This window comes from Amphiura filiformis, chromosome 16 (genome assembly GCF_039555335.1).
Source record: "Amphiura filiformis chromosome 16, Afil_fr2py, whole genome shotgun sequence".
Lineage (NCBI taxonomy): Eukaryota > Metazoa > Echinodermata > Ophiuroidea > Amphilepidida > Amphiuridae > Amphiura > Amphiura filiformis.
Genome location: NC_092643.1, coordinates 17,591,874 through 17,612,511, shown reverse-complemented (window position 1 = coordinate 17,612,511; position 20,638 = coordinate 17,591,874). Strand labels below are relative to the sequence as shown.

The following is a 20,638-nucleotide window of genomic DNA, read 5'->3' as shown; positions in this document are numbered from 1 at the left end:
AGGTGGGTTGAAAACCGACGATCAATTGAAAATTTTGACCTTTCATTATTGAAGATATGGATTTTTTTCCCAAAACACCAAAAAAATTAGGTCTTTTTGGAACAAAAATCCATATCTTCAATATGAAAGGTCAAAATTTTCAATTGACCGTCGGCTTTTCCTCCCTGCTACATACACTTAAGAATATATCATTAGATTTATATAATTTACTTCGAGGACTGTTATATATCAAAAATTGAAAAAATATCAAATTTTTATAATTTGTCATAAAATTTGTATTATATTGTGATTTTCAAAAATGAAAATTATTTGATATCAGAAAGGCATTCTTCGTATTCAGAATACAATTCGATAGGTCTGAGGTGCTCTCATGTGTCACAAAAAATACTGTCGAAACGCAATAAACGCTCATTTTAGATCCCTTAAGCATGACTTTAAAAGTTTATCTGTAAAGTAACAGTGAAATTTTAAGTGGACAAATATCCACATTCTTTGACTTGAAACCAGTCAGTGTTTAAGCATGACTTTAAAAGTTTATCTGTAAAGTAACAGTGAAATTTTAAGTGGACAAATATCCACATTCTTTGATTTGAAACCAGTCAGTGTTTAAGCATGACTTTAAAAGTTTATCTGTAAAGCAACAGTGAAATTTTAAGTGAACAAATATCCACATTCTTTGACTTGAAACCAGTCAGTGTTTAAGCATGACTTTAAAAGTTTATCTGTAAAGTAACAGTGAAATTTTAAGTGGACAAATATCCACATTCTTTGATTTGAAACCAGTCAGTGTTTAAGCATGACTTTAAAAGTTTATCTGTAAAGTAACAGTGAAATTTTAAGTGGACAAATATCCACATTCTTTGATTTGAAACCAGTCAGTGTTTAAGCATGACTTTAAAAGTTTATCTGTAAAGCAACAGTGAAATTTTAAGTGGACAAATATCCACATTCTTTGATTTGGTTGATTTTTGTATATCTTCCTTATTTCATGCAGGCTTCATGAAACCAGTCAGTGATTAAAAGCGTGACTTTAAATGTTTATCTGTAAAGCAACAGTAGAATTTTACACACATATCCATAAAGTTTTGATTTTGTAAAACAACGGATGTTAAGTTGGAAGTACGTCATTCTCTTTCGGGAGGAGGGGGGGGGACTTCACTTAAATTGTTTGCAAAATCCATTATAATCAAAGTCTTATAATGATTCAATTTGTATTAGGTCCTTCTGAGACTGATATAGGGCCTATATGATATTTATTTGTGGTATTTCTATCACAAGGTATCTAAAAATCGAATACCATTTATGTCCTAAAAATGATTTTTCTGAAAGATGTTTAAGTTCAATTTGGAGCCCTACATTGTATCCCCCAGGTTGCAAGAATCTTCCTTACTCTCCGGGAGAGAATGACTGCTCTATTGTGACTCATAATAAAAAATTTACATTGAATACGTTAAATTCTTGTGTCGATTTCAACTGCTTTTTTGAATAGGGTGAACTTGCCCCAACATAATGGGCGAACCTACCCCAACGTTTTTAATCAGGGTGAACGTACCCCACCATATGGGCGAACCTGCCCCAATGTGGGGCAAGTCCGCCACTTTGCAAAACTTTTTTGTACGGCTTACCCTGCTATTACTACAAAAACTACAGCCCTAAGAACGTGGTTGTGTATAGCCAAGACACGTAGCTTTCACATGAGCTAAGCAGATCCTTCCTAACCTAAAAATTGACGTCGCTAGGTTATTCAGAAAAAAATAGGGCGAACACTCCCCGCTCTCCCCTACTGTTAAATATCAAAAATATCAATTTTTAATCATTTGCCGTAACATGTGTATTACATTGCGAATTTCAAAAAATCAAAATTATTTGATATCAGAAGGACATTCTTTGTATTCAGAATGCAATTCGATATGTCTGATGTGCTCTAATTTCCACAATAAATACTGTCCAAACGTTCATACCCCACCATCAACATTACTCATTTTCAACCAGTTACTGTAGACCATTGTTTTTATGCTAATGCTGTGATTCCATGATGTAATCAAGTGTGAGATATCATTTTTACATGTGTTGCTTGAAAGACAAAGGTACAATGTTTTATGTGATCATAGAGAAATGAAAATAATCCATATATGCAGGCCCGTACGCAGGATTTTTTTCGGGGGGGGTGCTGATTTTGAAAAAGTGGACCTTTTTCCAGTCCAGGGGTGGGGGCATTTTGAGAAAAGTGGACTTTCTTCCCAAAATTTGGACCTTTTTTGGCCAAAAAGGCATAAAAAACATTATTTTTTTGTGATATTTTGGGACTTTTTTTTAGACTTTTGCAAATTTGGGGGTCCGACGAACCCCCCAAGACCCCTCATGCACATTGTGTACGGGCCTGCATATATGATATATGAAGTCACAAGACAACTTTCATTACTTTAATGGACCGCCCCTTGTATTTAGGGCCTACTTATTCATATGTAAAAGTAAATAATATGTTTTATTTATTCACATTTCTCCATATTTTTTTCTTCAGATTTTTATTATCACACACCCACCTCATAATCCAACATCACAATGGCCGATCAGGAGATGGACTCCATGAACAAACCCTCAAACGGGGAAGTCGAGAAACAAAATGGTTCAGCGGACAAAAAGGATGGTGGCGAATCAGATAGTGGTTCAGTTAGTTTGAAACGAGAAGTAGGACTTATTGGAGGCGTGGCATTGATCGTGGGGTCAATGATTGGCTCTGGTATTTTTGTGTCGCCGAAAGGAATCTTAAGAAAAACAGAAAGTGTTGGAATGAGTTTTATCATTTGGTTGTTATGTGCAGTTTTGTCTATATGTGTGGTAAGTGCCTACTACTGTATGGTGTAGCCATAGTGAAGGGCAGTGTGGCCCCAGGGGTGGGGCAGTGAATTTCAAGGGGGGGAAATCAACATCTTTCAGGGCAGATGCTAAAATTTGGATCAGTGGAGGGCAGAATAGTTTTACAAAATATGTTTTTTCAAATGTTTTTAACTCCAAAGAAATGTTCATACAATTTTTAAAACAATGCATAAGGTGGCGACATTGTGGTCCATGCTTTGCAAAGAAACCAAACCTCAAAATTATAGCTCATCCAGCCAATGGTTGTAAATTGTAGAATTAGCTGAGCCAGAAAAGCATAATTATTGACATGAACAGCATTTGAAAAACACACCATAAATTGCAATCTTATTCTGACCCTATTACCATGATTACCCTTTTTCTTTATCAAGTTAAGGTGGTACTACACCCCTGATAAATATCATGGATAACGATAATGCACCGCTTGTCTTGAGTCACTGAAATTCGTGTTGCCCCAATAATATACTTAACTTTTGTTACCAGTGTGTTATTATTTTTTGAGAAAAATGCAAAAATAGTACAAATTTATCAAGGGGTGTAGTACCACGTTAAAGATTAAAATCTTTAAAAATTCAGGGAACTCTTATCAAATTTAAATCTGTTCTCATAAATTTTAAATATGCATGGTAACCTCTGTGCAAAGTCAAGGTGGGTCCATAACAGGTATGTACTACATGTATTAATAATAGGAAAATTGCTGTGTCATAATACAATGATGGAATGTAATCTGCAAGTTCATCAAGACAACAAGGTGTGTTTTGTATAGACCACTTGGCATCACTCAGGGATGTGAGAGTTCCTCTTTTCAGCTGATTTCCTCTTTTTTTGTTGCCAAAATTTATGTGTTTTTCTTTTATTTTCAGCCCATATTTGGCGTTTTTACCCTGATTTTACGCTGTTTTTAGTGATTTTCCTCGTTTTTGGTCTGTGGCCTATCACACCCCTGATCACTGTTTATCAACTAAGGTGAGGGACTCCTATCGATATGCTTGAACAAGCTGCTACCGATACACTGTTCAATGGCTTTCTTGTACTACCCGGTATATGAAATGTGGCGGCGATTTAAAATGCATGTGCCCTTAGCAAAATACGATGCATACGCACACTGCAGGGCAAAGAACTAAAGAACAATGGAAATTGCCACTGATAATTCGCGCGCATACTGCCGGGCAATGACGTCACATGCCAAGTGGTCTATACAGAGCCAGCCCCAACACATGCATAGCACTGCAATACTTGCTATACTACCCCCCCCCCCCATGTTTACAGGGGGCATCCCCATAAAAATTCTAATAGTAGTAAAATGAAAGCATTTTCCCCCGTGAATCATCTATTTTACCCTGAAAAACACCATATTTTTGGTAAAATAGGGTAAAATTGCATGCACTGGTCATCAAATTCCAAAATGCACCTTCTTTTTGGCCAAAATAACAGGCTTAAAAATTGAAAAGGTTTCATGCGCATGTTCATCTAAAACAGGCACAAAATATGCTCATCCCCCCTCAAATTTAATGCTTCAGTCTGCCACCACTGACTAGCACCAAAGTGAGTTTTCTTTTTATCATCACTTAGGGATGCACCATTAGATTCTCAGGGGGCATGGGAGTTTGGGTATAGCAGATTTTTTTTTTCGCCGCCGAAGGTGGTGAAATTTTTTTTTTTCGCCGCCCTCGGCGGCAAAGTTTTTTTTTTCCCGATTTTAATGTGTCACCTTTATACAGAGTTGGGTGAGTGAAAATTTGTATCTCACTAGTGGGCGAAGTTTTTTTTTTCAAAAAACTCCCATGCCCCCCTGAAATCAAATGGTGCGCCTTTAGTGCCAAACTCCCGGCCAAACTGAAAGTTCTTTTCTTTTAATTTGCATGTATTCATTAGTTTTTAAGTTTATAAAATCATATTCCCACTATAATAGCTACATATAAAATTATGAGCATCATCATGAAGTCCACTTCTATAGGATTATTCGTACAGATTAACATTTAATATATTCAGTCTGCTGATGTTGATTTAAAAGTAATGGCATGGCACAGTTTAAATTACTAGGTTTTAAAATGAAACTTGCAATATTCTGCATAGTTGCAGTATAGGCCTATATAAAGAAGAGTTTGAGGACTCTTGACAAAACTTGGTGACTATTTTACATGTACACTATAAAAGTGTTGTGCATGCATGATGGTGCATTTTTATAGTCTAAATGAAATATTTGTAAAATGTAAATCCTGTCTAAACATATATACAGGGTGTCCCAGAATGATTTGTACCGTGTTTGCAAAAATAACTAAAAATAGAAGACGGGCAGTGTATCTATTTTTGATACCTGTATTATAATGTTGGACATGTCTCCTACTTATTCTGTTAATTTCAGCACGCTAACTTTATTTGTTTTGGCGTGGCATGGAATAATGTAAAATCGATGAAAAACCTGCTTTTCATTTTCAGCATAAACGACTCGCATACCCTTGAAAAATGGCACAACACACTTGATCAACTCATGGATCTTTTTATGTACATTTAATGTCAATAAAACAACTTTCATTCTTTAACTGATTCGTAACGTCATAAATAATAGATGGATATCGGATATTTAGTGGAAATATGAACGGGGCACAACTAAAATACCTGCATAACTTTTTTCCAAATAACTTTGTGCTGAACGGTTAGTAATTTTACAGATTTTCAAAATAGGTTGCATTGTCAAAACTTAGAATTCACCATTTTTACGCAATCTTCTATAACTTCTACTAAAAACGTCCAATCTTTAAAATCTAAAAATCTGAGAAAGCTAAATATATGTAGAACTTAAAATGCAAAACAATATGACCAATAAACATGCTCTTCATACCTAAAAAATTCCATCTTTTCCGGTATAGATCATTCTGGGACACCCTGTACATGTACATGTAGGCTTACATAATTTAAATGGTTACAATAACTCAGATCTAACCACAGATCTGGCAATTCTAAATGCAAACAATGGTTTTGTAAATGTCAATGTGAAGCATTTCTGTATGAACAAGTATTGTTTTTTAGCTGAGTCACTGTATGCATCTTCAGACTTCAATAAAATTTCACTCCTATGGTCCCAAAAGAGTCACATTTAAGGCATGACTTGGCATAAATGTTGAACCTAATATGAAATTGCTTTTAATGGATAGTAAACAAATCATGAAATGTATAAAATGATAAAGTTGTAATGAAGCTCAAGCAAATTGACCAGGGCCGGATTTACCATAGGGCCAGATGAGCCCGGGCCCACGCCAAAATTGCCCTGTGCAGTGTGCATGTTCCATTTTAGCCGAAAAACACCATGTATTGGGCCAAAATAGGGTACAAAAATTGGACATTTTTACGCGAAGCGCTGCACTGGCCTGTTATATAGCAAAATTCAGCTTCAGGCTAAAATTGACATTTTTCGCACGAAAATGTCCTAAGATCCTAAGATTTAAAAACATGGCCACTTGAGTGCACATGCCTTCCTCACGGTGTGTTTGGGGCCTCCAAATTTTGGCCTGGCCCAGGGTCCCCAAAAAGGTAAATCCAGCCCTGAAATTGACATGCAAGAAATTGAATATCAGAATGATTCTTTTCATGATTGAAGACATTCAGTAGACAAGTCAAAATTGATAGATTAAAAAAAAACAGGACAGGACAGGATGGGAATTGAACCCCAGTCACCTGATTACCGGTTGAGGTTTTATATACCACTGCTATACCTGAGTACACAGCTGGTATACGGTTAATCTCAACTAGTCGGGATTCCCTATCAGCAAATTATATAATAAATGAAGAAATGTGGTGGCCTATTTCACTCTAGGCGGCCTAATTTCTCCATTATTTAAAAATATAATTTTACAACAACATGTAATTCAACACATTATTTGCCAGAAATTGATTTTTCCTTCAATTGATAACAACTTAACAAGACATAAAAATATAGTAAATGTGCACTGTCATTTTGAAATGCAATCCAGAAAAACATATGTACGATTTCCTTCAATAATTGATTGACATGAAATCAAAGTATAGATTTGTGCCAGTTTGAAATCTAATACAAAAAAATGTCTCCCAATGTTCTAAAACATGTGATAAGGCGCTGTATGTGTCTTTTACTCAAAGTCGCAAAAACACAATCCAAAAATATATGTACAATTTGCTTCATTTGATTGACATGAAATACATGTAGGGCCTACAGATTTGTGTCAGTTGGAAATAGGCTCCAAAATGTTCTCAAATATATGATAGGCGCTGTATGTGGCAACAAAGATCCGGGAGAGAAATGTGCAAATATTTTGCGATTAACTTGATAAAATGAAAACTTTTATTTTGATCGACAATCAAAGCTTTTCTCTATAATATACGGTTGTAAATTATTCAACTCCTTAGTTGAACCAAATATCTTGAATAAAAAAAAAAGAATAAAATAATAATGTTCTCCTCAGTGATCTTCATTCACCAAATGACCGGAAATCGATTTTCATGAATACTTTAACAGCTTGAAAAGGCTATTAAAGTATTCATGAAAGCACTGTCTACATGTCAATTTTGCTCCACATTGTAAATTTTGCTGTGTTTGAGACTTATACAAATTTCCTCATCAACAAAATTAAAATGTCAGAATCTATCAAATTCATTTATGTATATATTTCTCCATAGCAAATAATACCAGAATTGAAAGTAAAATGTAACTTACTAAAAGTTATCTGTCATCCAATTTATTTGCTCATAACAGTTATGATCTTAAGGTTATTAATTATTAAAACTGTTGTGATTTGGTAGTTCACAGCATCTTACAAATGGTAGTGAGCTTTGGCAAAAACTGTATTGCTCAATTCATAGCGAGTGTGTAGAAGAATTAAAATATCACAGATATACTTTTATAGGTGCTGCGGTTCTTGGGTTACGTTGTAAAGAGGGCTGAAACAACAACACTTTTGTAAAACGTACATAACTCATTAACAACAATAAATTAAGCAAGTTTGCAAAGTATATGATTTGTAGAATGAACTTTTGCAAAACATCAAGGTGTTGTTTTTCAATAATATATTAATCTAGATAATGAAAATCGATTTTTAGGTTGCTTCGACCAACAATACCTCGTCTACCCTTAACATCCTGTACATGAATTGACAACATGCGAGAACATTACTAATTTTGGCTCTGTCTCCCGGTCCAGGCACTCCGTGCATCCGCGGGTATTCATGCTCGTCGAAAATTTCGCGAAATAAGGGGTGTTTTCAGATGAAGAAACGTGATTCGCGAAACACACAAAAAAAGGGATGTTTTGTCAAACCATGTGTTCGCGAAATTGAAAAAAAGGTATTTTCATCGAGCAGCCTACGCGTGTTTATATTAGAAATATAGTTCGCGTTTTAGCGAAAATAGGGGTATTGTCGAAGGGCAAATAATTCGCGAAATCGCTAAAAAAAGGGGTCTTTTCCCCCTAAAAACTTCGTGAAATGAGATGCATAAGGGGTGTTTTTAAAGTTCACCGACAAGCATGAATACCCATGGATGCACGGAGTGCGGGGACCGGGCTCTGTCTGTATACATGATGCAGGGCAAAGGAATAATCATGAATTGAGTTGCCTTACGATGCGGTGCATTGCCGATATATCAATTACTTTTTGCTGCAAATCACCGCAACTCGTCACATTTCCAAATTAAATGTATTTTTCAGTACAATGCGGCTGATACAGGATGGCATCAAACCGCATCGCAACGCATTTGCGGCGTAGTATGAACGGATCTTAAGTTGAAAAGGCTAAGTCTCTATCAGTATCATGTCTATTGAGACCCTACTAGTCACATTTTGAATGATCCAATTATACTGCCTAGCTAGCTTATTTGATTTGGGCATCCCTTAGTTCTAATAGAATTGTTTAGTAAAGGATGAAATTACTTTGGGATATAGCTACATAATGTGTATGTGACGAGTAAATGCATTTTGAGTTAGAGTTAGAGTTGGAATTAGAGTTACATTTTAGAGTTCGATTTAGAGTTAGAGTTACAAGTTGGAGTTGCAGAGTTCGATTTAGAGTTACAGTTACAAGTCAGAGTTAGAGTTGCATTTTACAGTTAGAGTTGCATCAAAGACAAAACTAAAGATCATACGGGTATTTTCATGTTGAAAATTGCCATAGCTTGTGTAAATTTCTACCTAGTGGCACTTCCCTGGATAGTTATTAAAAGTATTTGTGTGCTAGCTCTCATGTAGGACTAGAATCATTAGTATTTCCATAGGCTATCTTGCACATTACTTTCCCAGTGGGTAGGTGCATATTTTACATTATCCGTGTTCAGACCCAGGGTTTTACACCCGGCGCAATAGCTCGTTCACGTAGCGGTTCCGTTGTCCCACTGGCCTACTACACGTAGATTGCATGGCGATCGGAGTGTTATCGTCAGAGCACCTCGGACTACCGGCGCAAGGTCAGAGCACTGTGATATGTCACATCATTGCCATTTCAGACAGCTTGACCATAGTTTTTATGACTTCAGTGTGGGCCATGCCATGTTGGACATTTCATCATTAAAAAAAAACATAATGTGCGATCTAATGGAATTGCTTAAATTATTTTTAAATATGATTTTATGTTTAAACATGTCCCAACTTAGGCGTACACCGAAATGGAATCGGCCAAATTTGTTGTGATTGTATTGGTCAACAGAGCAAATTTTGACATTTAACATGTTCAAGTTGTTTTTAAAAGTACCCTATAGGCCTATTCAATAGTATTCATGCCAAAAATAGCCAGTGTACATTGTTGTTGTTTTGTTTAGTTTTTTGTACCTCTTATTTTAGCTCTGAGCTTAGAAGTTAAACAATAGTTGTTGGTTTTTGTTTTGTAGTGTGTATAGGCCTAAGGCCCTTCACATTAAATTCTTAGTTTACTGTTAACCGCCCGTCCAAAATTGAAAATTGCAAAATATTTAATTATTTTATTTTTATTTTGGATTTTCTCCTTTAAAATAACTTTTAATGAATTTTACTTGCCACTTTCTAACATGAATCATATCAACAATATTGAATAAACAAACAGTATAAACGAGCCCCGACGGTGCCATCGTGTTGTGCACTTGGGCAAGGCACTTTACCTCACTTGCCTCTCTCTACCCAGGGGTGAAATGGGGAGCTGTTAGGAATATTGTCCATTGAGCGCCGCCCAAAGGTATGAGCGCCGCCCAAAGGTATGAGCGCCGCCCAAAGGTATGAGCATGCCTTGGGCATTGTATGGCAGCTGACATATTCTAACGACGGCGGAATAAATGTAAAGCGCTTTGATACATGTGAAAGGCGCTATATAAATGTCAACATTTATTTTTTTATTTTTTTTTATAACTGCACCTGATACTATGTGTAAAAGTAAGCATATTAATAAAATAATTAAATGCAGACTCCCGTCAAAATGGTTTGATAATTGGTTGTGATAACTAATACTAAATAAAGAAAATAATAGATAATTAATAATGAAAAGTCACCTCGTCCTATTTTTAAAATCTTGAACAATAAACTCGGAATCAATTGTGAAAGGCCTAAACAATCAAGAAAATGAAAATTTGTACTTTCTGTTTGATTAATTATTATCAGAATTTGTCAACAAATAAATAGCAGAATTTAACCAAATATAAAAGATCTTTATTCTTTGAATATGTTTTAAAATACAACACTGTGCCTGCATCCTTCGAAAGTTCAAGTATAAAGGTCATCCACCACATGAGTACTTAAACCCTGGCTGTTTGAACATGGACTGTAGAAAATGACCTTGCCATTGGTTTGAAGACCTTGGCATTGAGCTGCACATGGACCATGTTGGGTTGGATTAACTATATTGATTATTGATAAAAACAATAAGATATAAAGAAAATATAAATTGATATATTTTGAAAACCGTATGTCCGATCTGCTTCAAACAAAAGGCATATTGATAAGTGTGCTTTGCTCTACTCAATTAATCTGTTTAAAACATGTTTAGAGCACTTTCATAATGCCTCCATTACCACCTTAAGCATAGCTGCAACCATAGACCATTAAATGGTCTATGCTGCAATACCTTTTAAAATAACTTAATACAACCCCAGAATGCATTGCAAGATGTTGCTACCATCAAGCACATGTTTGATATGGCTAGACGTGTGTGTGATGCCAACATGGTCATTGATCACATAAATGGGCATGTACATACAAGTAGGGTGGGGTGCAATAGGCCTACCCATCCCCACTAAAGACCTAACTATTGAATATGATTTAAAACATAGCTCACAGTGCCTACAATGAATCTGTGGTGCCTATGTCCTTCTTAAAGGGGAATATTGGAATGTCATCTTTCCCTGGGAAAGATTTGACAGCAGGCCAGACCATGGCCAGAGGGTAACATGAGTACCTGGTTTCTTTCACCTTGAATGCAAGGATAGTCTTGCAAATATGGGCCAACTTTCACCTAGGCCTTCCAATATGCCATGAATTTAGTAGGACTACAACGGGGACTACAACTGCACTGGTATCTACTGGTCTGTATACTTGACCTGTTTCCACATCTGTTATTTTTATGTGCTGCTCCAAATATCTGGAAAACACATTAAGTTGGGAGCTGTGTAAAGTTTGTTGGTAAAGAGGTGAACATTGACTTGGTTATATTTTAAGCCTACTTAATTGGGTTGCCCTTGAAAGTTTGCCTGGTCAACAGGATGAAGGTCACTACGTGACTACTGTTTATACTGACCAAAGACCTTCACATTGAGTTGTGGACCAAGCCATCAATCACACTCCTGTCCAAGGGTGCATGGTTGGGGTTCAAACTGTGATAGAACCTCACTGTAAGCATAGCTGTAAGACAACAGTGGTTAATTTAATGCAACCCCAGAATGCATTGCAAGATGTTGCTGCCATCAACCACACGTTTGATCCAGGCATTTGATATGGCTACATTGACAACATGGGTGGACAGGCATACAATAGGTGGGTGTGTGACTGTGTGTTCTTGTGCCAGCATTCTTATTGGGTACTGTATAAGTTGCAGCAATCATGGATCCCATCAAGAAAAAACTTAGCTAATATAGGACCCTGTATGGCCTGAAACGTGCAGAAATGCTATATTTATTTAAGAGCTTTAATGGTACATCATAAGGGGGTAAGGTGGGTCTGTGTAAAAAACATTCCAAACAAACTATTGGTGGTACATTTTTAGTACCCCACAAAAATGGTGTGATAAGAAATATACCACAGAAATAACCACTGGCCTATACACTATAATGCTGGACCCCACAAGAATCCTGATGTAAGTAGGGGTGTGTGTGTGTGTGTGTGGGGGGGTAGCACCCACCTCACCCCAAAATATGCTACAAATTGTGTCAAAAGTGGGAGAAAAGAATTGACACAAGAAGTCCAAATAGGGCCATTTTTATGGGGTTCAGCTTAAAATCACCACAAGCACATTTTTCATTTGAAAAAGCACCTCCAAAATAAATCCAGCCCCCCCACACACACACACACACATTGGTACACACTCTAAATCAAACCCAAGTACAACTCTAACTCTAAATCAAACTCTAAAATGCAACTCTAACTCTAAATTGAACTCTAAAATGTAACTCTAACTCCCCGTTCTCCAACTCGAACTCATAAAAAGTAAACACTCCGCCGCAATTGCCTTGCAATGCGGTGCAATGCCGATATATCAATTACTTTTTGCTGCAACTCACTGCAACTCGTCACATTTCCAAATTAAAATGTATTTAACTTTATTGTGATATCACAATGCAGTATTTTTCAGTACAATGTGGCCGATGCACTAATGTGGCATTGCATCGCAATTGCGGCGTAGTATGAACGGATCTTAAGTTGAAAAGGCTAAGTCTCTATCAGTATCATGTCTATTGAGTCCCTACTAGCCACATTTTGAATGATCCAATTATACTGCCTAGCTAGCTTATTTGATTTGGGCATCCCCAAGTTCTTAATATCTTTAGTAAAGGATAAAATTACTTTGGGGTTCATCAGAGGTATGGTTAGCTACATACTGAATGTGACTTACAGTTTTTCCATATACATGTTTATGTGCATTGAATGTTGTACTGTTCATATGTGAATTGAGAATTGATTACTAATATCATTTTTTTTTTTTTTTTTTTAATCAAATTAAATTTGCTTAGGCCAACAAAAAAAAAGGTTTGTCTCAAAGCTCGCGCGCGCATTTGTAAAATCGTGAGATTTCGATTTGGAAAAAAAGAAATGCAGAATTTTTTTTTATTTAAAAAAAAAAAAAAAAAAAAAAGTTTATTTTTTCCAGAAAAATTCGGCGAAAATCAGATTTTTTTCTCCAAATACCATGGAAAAAGTCGGGAATTAAAAAAAATAAATAAATAAATAAATCGCATTTCGCATTTGTTTTCAAACTACTCGTGAGCTTTGAGACAAACCATTATTTTTTGTTGGCCTTATCATAACATTGAATTTAATTGCTAACAAATTTGTTCTTCTAATCTTTACATGTAGCGTTTGAACTGCACATACATTTAACAGGAATTTTAGCTATACATGTATATTCAAACCATAAATTGTACAACATTCTACATATTCTGATTTTAGGGTACACATTTGCGAAGCCCCATTTTGTGTTTTCTAAAAAGAACTCACATTTTTTTTTAAATTTCAATTTTTCAGCATGATCTCTGCTGTACACAAAAACCTTCTTTTTTTATAAACTGCATTATTTTGCACAAAGATGTCTAATTTTCTTTTACTTATAAAAAATTCTCTTTCCAAATATACAAATGTTGCCAACTCTTGCCAGAATGGTCACCCAAAGACCTTTATTGTAGCAAATTTGCACCAAAAGGTTTTTTAGGAGGTTCGGGTACTTTTGTTTGCCCGGTGCCGCCCAAAGTCCTTTCTTTCCAAGAGTGTAGGCATCAAATGCTGCCCCTCCCCCATAAACATTATGAACTTTATTTTTAGAGAACCTGTTTATCGTATCTTGGGATCACTTACATGTACTGCAATATAAGGCATATCAGTGGCGTGTCCAGGGGGGTGCTTTGTGGTCTGAAGCCCCCCGCACTTTGCTAAAAATCATGTAAAATCAGCAGTATTTTGGTGATTTTAGCCATTAAGCCCCCCGCATAACTCTGAAAGCCCCTCTGAGCCCCCCGCAGGAAAAGATCCTGGGCACGCCGGTGCATATAAGGAATGACATAAATTTAATAATTTATCATGATATTTTATCAATTATCTTTTTCCAGGTGCTCTCAGTTATGCCGAACTCGGAACCATCATTCCCAAATCCGGAGGAGAATATGCTTATCTTCTGGAAGCCTTTGGTCCCTTACCAGCCTTCATATTCGCATGGACCTACACGATCATGATCAAACCTTCAATAGTTTCCATCATTTCGTTAATCTTTGGCACGTATGTGGTTGAGGCACTGGGGCTTGGAGATTGCACTCCAGAAGAAACCACAATGGCCATTAAATTGTTTGCAATTGTATGTATATGTGAGTATAGAACTAGTTCTAGTTCCTCGAGGGGGGATGTGCGCGCACATGGCCGCGAAGCCACCAACGAGGCGCTTGCGCCGAGGGTGGATTTTGTAATGTCAGAGAGGGGTTGTCATGGTCCTATTCAGACACTGAACAAGTGCTATGTGAGTATAGTGCTTTTGCCTACTATATTCCAAGTCCAGGAGGCACTCAAACCCAATGTGATACCAACCATGTATCCTCGAGCAGAAATTCTTGGGTAAACTTCACCCAACATCGCAGATCACATTCAGGGTCCCAATTTCAGGCTCCTTTTCTATAATTTGTTCAGCTTATAATTGGCAAAAAGTATTCAGATTTTGTTACTGCACTCATCAATAAAGTCCCAGCTTACGCTTGTGTAAATAGCACATGCATACCAATTATGCGTAAATACAAAGTGCGCAACTAGTGTAAGTGCTGCGCCCAATTGTGTTCAAGCCGTTCTACACCAGGCACAAAAAGAAACTCGTCAGTTATATTGCTGTTCAATAACTTGATAATTTTGGATTATTCTGAAATATACATTTTGTTAATTGGACTTTGCTTTCTCATTTGACACCCTGTTCGTGAAAAACAAACAAGAATTGACCAAGATATGCGCCTCCAAAGCCTCAAACCCCAAAATCAAAAGTTACATTTTCAACGATCTTCAATGGGAACGCATCGTTGTATTGCACACAAGCACCACGGGTCAATCAATAAAGCACACAGTGTAATAGGCACAATTGATTCGTTAAAATTGCAACTTTTCATTTTGGGGTTTGAGAATTTGGAGGCGCATATCTTGGTCATTTCTTGCTCAATGTTCACGAACAGGGTGTCAAATGAGAAAGAACAGTCCAATTAACAAAATGTACATTTCAGAATAATCCAAAATTATCAAGTTATTGAACAGCAAGGATGAATATAACTGACGAGTTTCTTTTTGTGCCTGGTGTATATCAATATGATGTTATGAAACGTGTGTTTTTTTGCCAATAATAAGCCAAATGAAAGATAGGCTAGTATTAATGGCACTAATTGCCCTGCTATAACCATTTCGGGTATAAATTGTAATAGGGTTGTTATATAAGAATGCATATTTTATAATTTATGGCAAAGATTTACCAAATTGCTTCATTGAATATATATATTCAAAAGAAATTCACTTGATATATTGTTCAACAAAAATGAAAAAAAAAATGTTTACAAGTACCAAATTACAATTTAACAGAAATCGTATATTAAAGCTTTAAGGAATAATGTACGTGTGATTGCCAAATGCCTGAATGTTGATTTTAACTGTAACCTTTCTTGATAATATCAATTAGGTGGTCATATTAGAACAATCACCCAAGGCATCTCAGCAGGACCAGGGACATTGATTTTTAAACTAGGACACTCATCATGCTCATTTAATAGACCAGGCCTTCTCAACTAGTTTATATAAAGTACATGTACCAACTGGAAAATTTCAGTATTAAATCATGATGTGCCAACATGTTAAAGAAGCCTGAGGACTTTGTGAGTTAGAGCAGGCACATAGCGGGTACTGTGCAGTGGTGAAGCACCCCCTGAATCTCCTGGATTTTAAGGTTTTTAAAGGCCCAGATTGGGTATTTTCACCCCTCTTTTGTTCAAGATTTATGTGAAAATAATATTAAAATTACCACCTTGTGCGCCACTTCGACTGACTCCAAGCGCCACAAGTGGCTTTGCCAATGCAGTTTGGTAGCAGACTTTGTATTGCTGAAGCCTAACAATATGTAGCCTATACCATGCGTAGATCCTGTGGATATGGGGGGATAAATCCTGCCCAATATTTTGCCAGGAGGGATGGTTCATATAATCATCCCCCCCCCCAATGATGATGCCTGTATGTGGGTTTCTAACCCAATTGATCTCATATCATATATAGGCCTATTTCCAATTGAAATTAATTTAGATTTGGAAGTATAAGGGCCTACACATATTGCTTGTTCATTTTTTCACACAATTTGCCTTTAATAAAATGACCTAAAAACACCAAGTAACTATCACAGGGTAACTATCCAGAGCCAATCATATAATTCTAAAATATACCTCTGTAATGCATAAATCCAGCCATAATAAAAAGACAATGAAAAATTGAAATATGGTATAATCCTTTGCTCCATAATCCTATCATCTCAACCCATGATCAATAACCCTTTGCCTGACTTGGTCAAAGTAGATAGGAAAGTGTTTGTGCAGAGAAGATGAGAATTCAATGGTATTGGCCCAAATGTTTACAAATAAAACATATGTGCATTAACATTCTAAACAATATGAAAGTAAACATGTTGAAATGTTTAGAATCTAAATACTCTCTTGTGTTTACTCTTTGTGTTTACTTTGTGTGTACTTTGGTGTTTAGGTGTCCTATACCTTTATTGCGTAAATGAAAAATTAAACACCTTGCCATGTTTAAAAAGTGTTACAGTAACCCTAAACACTTGGATTTACAGTGTAGGATGTAGGTCAGGGGGGCACTTGAATGTGATTGTGATATATGTACCTGGATCTGGACCAACTTTTGCATGACTATATAAATCAGTTTATGTTTTATATCTTATTTGTTTCAGTACTGTTGACATTTGTCAACTGTTGGAGCGTGAAGGCAGCCAACTCTGTGCAGATTTTCTTCACAGCTGCAAAGCTTCTAGCGTTAGTAATTATCGCATTAATTGGCTTTGTCAGATTGGGACAAGGTATGTGTCATCTAGTAACACTCATTAGGCACTTGTAATCCATTAAGACTCATTAATAGGCACTGCTAATTAATTATAGAGTCATAGGTGCTATTAATAATTAGCATATCAATGTGAATTAAAATGACTATATCAGGCTGGGTGAATACAACAGAGGTTCAGAAGGTTTTGTCAGCCCCCCCATGTTGAAAATCTTTTGATTTGATTTGTTCGGGTTGTGACAACCCTGGATAACCCAAGAAAGCCTCTATTGGGCTATTCCAGAAAATAAAGGCACACCCCCTAAAGAAGACATGGGATTCCCAAAAATTTTCACCAAATTTTGCTCTGGGAATTCCCAAAAAAAATGGCCTTTATGCTCACAACCCTAAAGAAGACATGGGAATTCCCAAGAAAAAGACGACTTTTTAGGCTTGGGAATTCCCAAAATTTTTGGCCAAAATTTGCCTGTCTTCTTTAGGGACATTGGGAATTCCCATTTTTTTAAGCATTTTTTTTTTTTCAAAATGGGAATTCCCATTTGTTTTTGATAAAATTTTGGTTTGGGAATTCCCAAAAATTTATGGTAAAAATTTACATGTCTTCTTTAGTCCCATTTTTCCCATTTTAGAAGTACAAATTTTCCTCCCAAAGGGGTTGTCATTATTCTGGAAACCCTAAAGAAGACATGGGAATTCCCAAGAAAATGACACCTTTTTAGGAGTGAAAATTTCACCACATCGGCCATTGTTTTATTATTTTCAAAACCCTAAAGAAGACATGGGAATTCCCAAGAAAATGTCCCCTTTTTTAGGAGTGGGAATTACCCCCCCCGTAATTATTCTTAAAATCATAAAGAACTAAAAAGAAGACACATGAATTCACAAGAAAAAGACCCTAATTTCTTTTTTAGGAGTGGACATTTGAAAAGGGGATTCTCTAGAATTCGAGAAAAAGACCTTTTCAGGAGTGGGAATTCCCAAGAAACTATTCTTGCACATATCATATAGGGTGGAAAAGTTTGGTTCAAAAAGTACACAATTTTGTTCTTCTCTGATTTACCACCATCAAAACATCTTGTGTTAAAACCAATGTCAATGTGCTAAGAACATTGTAGGATTTCAAAAAAATCAAACTTATAATAATGAGTTATGTTGCCTTGCTGCTGAGATACAGCACAGATCCTAGAAATCAGGATCTGTGGATACAGTGTGTTCAAAAATCATACATAATTTTAAGATATTTTATGACTTTCTCAATCAAAACTATGAGCCATTTCCTTATCAAACCTTCTTCATACAAATGGCCATTAAAAGGTATCAAATTTAACATGACGTGAGCTCGGTGGGGGGGGGGACACTTCAATTTGAAATGGATATAGGTGTAGGGCTGGCACTTTCGCACTAAGGGGCATTTGGTGAGAGCAAAATGTAAAAAAATATGGGGTCAATGGGTGAGAGCATGATTTTGGGCATTCGGTGAAAGCAAAATGTAAAAAATATGGAGTCATTGGGTGAGAACATGACTTTTTTTAAATGGATCTTTGGGTGAGAGCCGAAACAGTGCCACAAAAACCTCAAAATCAAATTTCTAGTTCTAAATGGCTTCAAATCAGTGATAAATGAAGGTTGCTGTTAAAATTGAACTTTGGGTGACAGAACATGTGTTCGTAAAAAAAATATGGGGTCTTTGGGTGACAGCGACGCTGAAAAAGGGGGTCGTAACAGCTCTACATACGCGTCACCTCCAAAGTTGGAGTGCCCCCTCCCCCCGGGACGTGAGCACATGCCCAACTAGACAGATATCCACACTGACATCAAAATTGCTGGTGTAGACATGATTAGCCTACGCAAAATTATCTCATACTATGCAGCAAAAAAAAAAAAAAATAGTAATGTGTAGCGTAGGTCATCTCGAGACAATTCTATGTATTATGTAGGCCTAATCCAAAAACAGCCTAATATTTCATGACCATGATGACTAGTTATATTAAATTGCTGGTGAAATCTTACAACGGAACCTCATTATGAAGTTGAAAATTAGATTTTAATAGCTAGTCAGTAAGTATTTTGCAGTATCTCAGTACCAATGAACAGCTTTTTAGTTGTGACTGTCCTTTTTTAATAATATCACCATTCACCAATATACTAACCCTAACAACGGCCCTAATCCTAAACATAATCCTAACCGTAACAATGATGCCTAACTCTAACTAAACCATAGACCTAATCCTAAAAACATACTAAATAAACTTTAAAGAAAGTATAGCATAAATAAATAAATTTTGGATTTATAGCATGCCCATGTAACAGTGACATTACCATTATTTTTCGGGGCGTGTAAAGGGCGGTTAATTTTCAAGTGTGAGTAAAAATAAAATAGTCCAAAAACTTTAAAGAAATCTTTAAACAATGTGGGACCATATTTCAAAACATTTTGCTGGTTTTTGTAGTAAAAATTACCCCTAGAAATGGAGTAAAAATAACCCCTATGATATGTGGTAAAAAATTACACCTATAGAAGCTTATAAAATGATGTAGGGGTTTGAAGTTTCCCCCACTCTTGGCCTCTCCTGTCCCTCCTGCCATGCAATGAATAAGTTTGATCATGTTAATAGTTGCGGAAGAGCAAACTAATTGGTATCATTTAGAGGCCTGCCACCAATGTCCACAATGATCACAGACAAATTTAAGCAGTTGCTACTTTCTTGTTTCCAAGCAAGGCAATTAAATAATATTAAGAGGGAGCATGCTCATCTCTTATACTTTCACTTGCCTGATCCTGAGCCTGGTCCCCTCGCTCCCTTTCCAGTCATTTTACTCCATTCCTGCATGCGTAACAACTGGACTTTTTGGCCACCTATAGACATTCCTGAATTGTTCAACACATGGTCTTTCTGTCTTGTTGGTGGTCGTCCTAATTGTCTCAAGACATTGAAGTCATTCTATAGGCTTGGAATGGGAGTTGGTCTACGAAGTAGGGGCAATCTAACAATCAAACCATATCAATTGCCACGGAGAAACTTTTTCAACAACAGATTTTTAAACATGTTAAAGGTAAATCACAACAACAAAATGGGATGTTTTATTTCAGGCTGATATTTTTATAATATAAGTGAATAAAAAATCTTCACCGTCTCATCTTGACACAGGTGATGGGAATTTAATAGAAATCATCTTTATTCAAACAATTCAAATAAATATCATATGGGGTACTGATCATGCATAAATCGTAAAAAAGCGTGCAGAATAGAAACTCTGTGGCAGGCTCTGTGGTATCTCATATCGTGTAAATGGTATGCTTAGCCTGAGTCGCTCGGCCTATCTCGAACAAAATCGTGAGTCATATTTTCACATCATTCTGATTGGAACTTGAAATATCTATAATGGTACAGGGTGTCCCAAAAATAAACAGAACCCTCATTGCGCCCTCTTTTTCCTCCTATTTCTGAAAAGTTGATCACAATGATCAAATATATTTTGGTATGTAAAGAAACCTTTAATCGTTAGCTTTAATAAACCAAAAGAATTATGAAGATATGCTCTTTTAAAGAAATG

The 20,638-nt window shown here is 36.3% G+C and overlaps 1 protein-coding gene across 1 annotated transcript in view; it reads left to right on the top strand.

The window, feature by feature from the left end:
- The window catches only part of LOC140135658 (b(0,+)-type amino acid transporter 1-like), a 71,221-nt gene that overhangs the window by 20,058 nt on the left and 30,525 nt on the right, over positions 1 to 20,638 (top strand). Inside the window, exons 2-5 of the mRNA XM_072157236.1 lie at positions 2,522 to 2,833; positions 6,603 to 6,605; positions 14,116 to 14,367; positions 16,977 to 17,102. Of these exons, the coding sequence (XP_072013337.1) occupies positions 2,563 to 2,833; positions 6,603 to 6,605; positions 14,116 to 14,367; positions 16,977 to 17,102 (652 nt within the window). The 5' untranslated portion in view covers positions 2,522 to 2,562. The remainder of the gene's footprint in view (positions 1 to 2,521; positions 2,834 to 6,602; positions 6,606 to 14,115; positions 14,368 to 16,976; positions 17,103 to 20,638) is intronic.